This window comes from Helianthus annuus, chromosome 1, assembly GCF_002127325.2.
Source record: "Helianthus annuus cultivar XRQ/B chromosome 1, HanXRQr2.0-SUNRISE, whole genome shotgun sequence".
NCBI lineage: Eukaryota > Viridiplantae > Streptophyta > Magnoliopsida > Asterales > Asteraceae > Helianthus > Helianthus annuus.
Window position 1 is genome coordinate 9415366 of NC_035433.2, and position 3645 is coordinate 9419010.

At 36.6% G+C, this 3645-nt stretch overlaps 2 protein-coding genes across 2 annotated transcripts; one reads left to right on the forward strand and one right to left on the reverse strand.

The window, feature by feature from the left end:
• Positions 1-1118: 1118 nt before the first annotated feature.
• On the reverse strand, positions 1119-1697 carry LOC110876810. Its single transcript, XM_022124994.1, has one exon. The coding sequence runs from the start codon at positions 1695-1697 to the stop codon at positions 1119-1121; it is 579 nt and encodes a 192-aa protein (XP_021980686.1).
• Positions 1698-2776: 1079 nt separating this feature from the next.
• On the forward strand, positions 2777-3217 carry LOC110876735 (ethylene-response factor C3). The gene has a single exon (XM_022124919.2). It carries the CDS (start codon positions 2777-2779, stop codon positions 3200-3202), a length of 426 nt encoding a protein of 141 aa, XP_021980611.1. The 3' UTR covers positions 3203-3217.
• Positions 3218-3645: the final 428 nt, after the last annotated feature.

Sequence of the window (3645 nt, forward strand, 5' to 3'; positions counted from 1 at the left end):
ATCAACCCACTCCGATGAAGCTCTACCTCTTGTTTATAGATCGTAAACTTTTCAAGAGGTTCATCTTTAGCATGCAACAAATACACATAGCAAAATTTAGTTGCATCATCTATGAACGTTACTACATACTTTTTATTACCTAGTGATGGTGAAGCATGAAAGTCACATGGATCGCTATGTATCAAATCTAACATTTTACTTTCCCTATGAACATGTTGCATGAAAGGTTTTTTAGTTATCGTATTCAACTTGCAAATATGACATTTATCATTGTTTATGTTAATAGGTGAAATTAAGCTCATTTTAGACATTTCCTTAATGCTTTTATAATGTACATATCCTAGTCTAGCATGCCATAATTTCTAATCAGTCAAGTTATTACTATTACTAGTTGAAGCTATGTCATTAACATTACTAGTTGAAGCAACACAAACAGATTCATTTATAAAAGAGACATCAACATTCAACATAAACATACCATTACATATATAACTGAAACCTACAAAGGTACCATGTCTTGACAAGATATACTTGTCACTTTCCAGTACTTGTTTATACCCACAATTATTCAACACAATGCCACTTAACAGATTCTTTCGAATTCCGGGCGCATACAAAACATTCTTCAAAAATAAAGATTTTGCAGAAGTAAAAACAAGATTCACGGTTCTATTCCTTTGATTGGTTCAGTTGCAACATTCCCCATCTTGATGATAGATCCGTCTTCAATTGGTTGAAAGTCTTTAAACCAACGAAGATCCTTGCTTACATGGCTTGTTGCACCCAAATCAACCCACCAAGCAATATCATCATCCTGCACATAAAATGCCTCAGAAATCAGTGACACATAATTATGAACCGAATTATTAAATTGTACTAAATTCTGACCTTGCTTGTCGGGTCCTTGGACCCGCTAGAACCAGCCTCATTCTTGTTCTTTGAACCGGACTTGTTATTCTTCATCATGTTACAGTCCCTCTTAAAGTGACTAACCTTACCACACTTCCAACAAGGGTAATTCGGCTTTTTGTTTGAACCCGAATTGTTGTTTCCTTGAAACTTCTGTTTCCCTTTGAACTTACTGTTTCCTTTGGATGATTCACCCGTCTCAACCATGTTCAAAGAAGACTCTCTAGCCTGTTTCTTTTCATCATTGACCAACACTTTTCCTGTGCTCTCAAGCCTTCTTCAATTCTGAAGTGACTTCCAAGTTCAACCAAAGTTAACTCTCCTTTCTGATGTTTCAGATTATGTTTAAAATCTTTCCAGGAAGGAGATAATTTGTTAATAATACTTGAAACAGAGATGGATTCATCCGTTTTCATATCATGTTGGGCAAATTGCCCCAGAATTCGTAATAATTCATTATACTGTTCCATGACAGGCCTTTCATCAACCATTTTGTAATTGTTAAAATTACTGACAAGAAACTTCTTACTAGAAGAATCTTCTGCCATGTATTTGGCTTCCAAAGTGTCCCATAGTAACTTTGCAGTTTCAGCATTTTGATAAACATCAAATAAGGGATCAGACATACCCTTCAGAATGTGGCCAAGACATATGTAATTTTCGTTCTCCCACTTTGACCTCTTCCCGATTTGCTCCAGATTGCCCTCCTCCAGTATCTCCGGAATTGGAGTAGTCAACACGTACACAACCTTCAACGTTGTTAGAAGAAATGCATCTTCTTCTGCCATTTTCGGAGATCCTGACCTTCGAACTTCTCTAGTTTGTCAAACTTGCTTGTCATATCCTTCATCTATCCGCTTGCCATCTTCACAGAAAATAATTTGATCTTTGTTGGGGAATATTCAGATTACCAGATGATCATAGAGGCGTGTAGTCACTCTCAGATCAAATTATTTCGGTGGTTCACCCGAATAATTCAATCGGATACAACTCTAATTTTCGAGAAATTGAACCAGGGTATGTTTTTGTGGAACTGTCTGAACCAGAAAATTGCAACCAAATACTATCTACGAATTGGGGGTTTTTGGGATCATTAACTGCCTAATGGCAGTTATCTTAATTTTAAGACATAAAACTGCCATAAAACAGCCATTGTTTAAACATCTCGAAAATGTGGCAATTTCCAGAAAATAAAATTCTCTGCCCCTTGGACCCCGCCAAGGGCTGCCGCCCCTTGGACCCTGCTCCCAGGGGCGCTGACCCCGGACCCCCGCCAAGGGGGCGTTGCCTCCTTGGAACCCCAATAGAGTACAGGCTCCGCCCGTACACTTCGAATTATAATAACTCTAACAAGCGTGCACTCTTGCCCCTCCTAACTTGTTTGATGTGTATTATTATTCTCTTTGATCACCAAGTCAATCCCAATTACACTAAAATATATAACTATTTTTCATTTCTCACCAAGAAAAAAACACATGATCAAATTTCGCCTAGAAATTAAAAGAGATAAATGATAGACTAGAAGATACTGAAATTCATGGTTGCTTGACTTTCCAGTTTATCTGCAACGTGGTTTTGGCTGGTTAATCTTAATTTATCATGAATCTGGATCCACTAAAACGGAAAGAAAAAAAGCATTCAGACTTATTAATATACATGTATTCTTGTCTTCTTACTAATTAATAGCACAAGATTCTTTTACCCATAAAATATGTATGTCAATTGTATATTAATCTTTGGAAATCATAAAATTTTGTAAGTTCTTAATTTGATATACACAACTACCTATATATACCTGGTTCAAATATAACATCCACTCAGACAGAAAAACTATTTATATAGGTGCTTCAATAATCCTTCAGAAGTCATGAATTCAGAGAGGAGAGAAAAAGGTGACAAGGTGAATCAATACGTTGGTGTTCGAAAGAGGCCATGGGGAAAGTTTGCCGCGGAGATAAGAGATTCGACAAGAAAGGGGAAGAGGGTCTGGCTAGGGACCTTTAATACCGCAGAGGAAGCAGCTTTGGCATATGATCAAGCATCATACTCGATGAGGGGTTCCTCATCTGTAGTAAACTTTTCAGTTGAAACCGTTAAGGACTCCCTAAATGGCATCCAACAATTCAGCAACATGGATGGAGAGTCTCCTGCACTCGCTATAAAGGCGATGCATAAGCTTCAGCGAATGTCTTTGTCATCCAATTCGAGTGAAGAAAACAAGCAGCAGAAAGACTTGCTGATTTTGGAAGATCTAGGATCTGACTTGTTGGAGGAGTTGTTAAGTTCATGGTGATTATTTTACTTTTCTGCAAGGTTTTGAAATTCTTAACTTGGAGTTTTGTTCGTAAGCATTCCTGTGTATGTCTGCATTTATGAATGATAAATATTTTACTTATCAAAGTTAATAATATGAGCAACCACCAAAAGAAAACATTGCTGTCACATAACAAAAACATTATCCTTCAAGAACAAAAAAAAAAAAAAAAAATCTTCTCAAAAAGGATTAAGGAGACACAAAAACATTATCACATCATCACCATCTTTTTATCTATCCTTAAATGTTGTGACTATCAAAGTTCACCCAGTTATGGGTATTGAATTAGACGTTCTATGGTTAAAAATATATACCTTTGTCCACTATAAGACTTGAACCCTCCATATGGAGATAGACATATTACCTTTGGCCATGCATATATACTGTATTTTGAAGATGTTTAATGTTTAGATTCTAGGTTC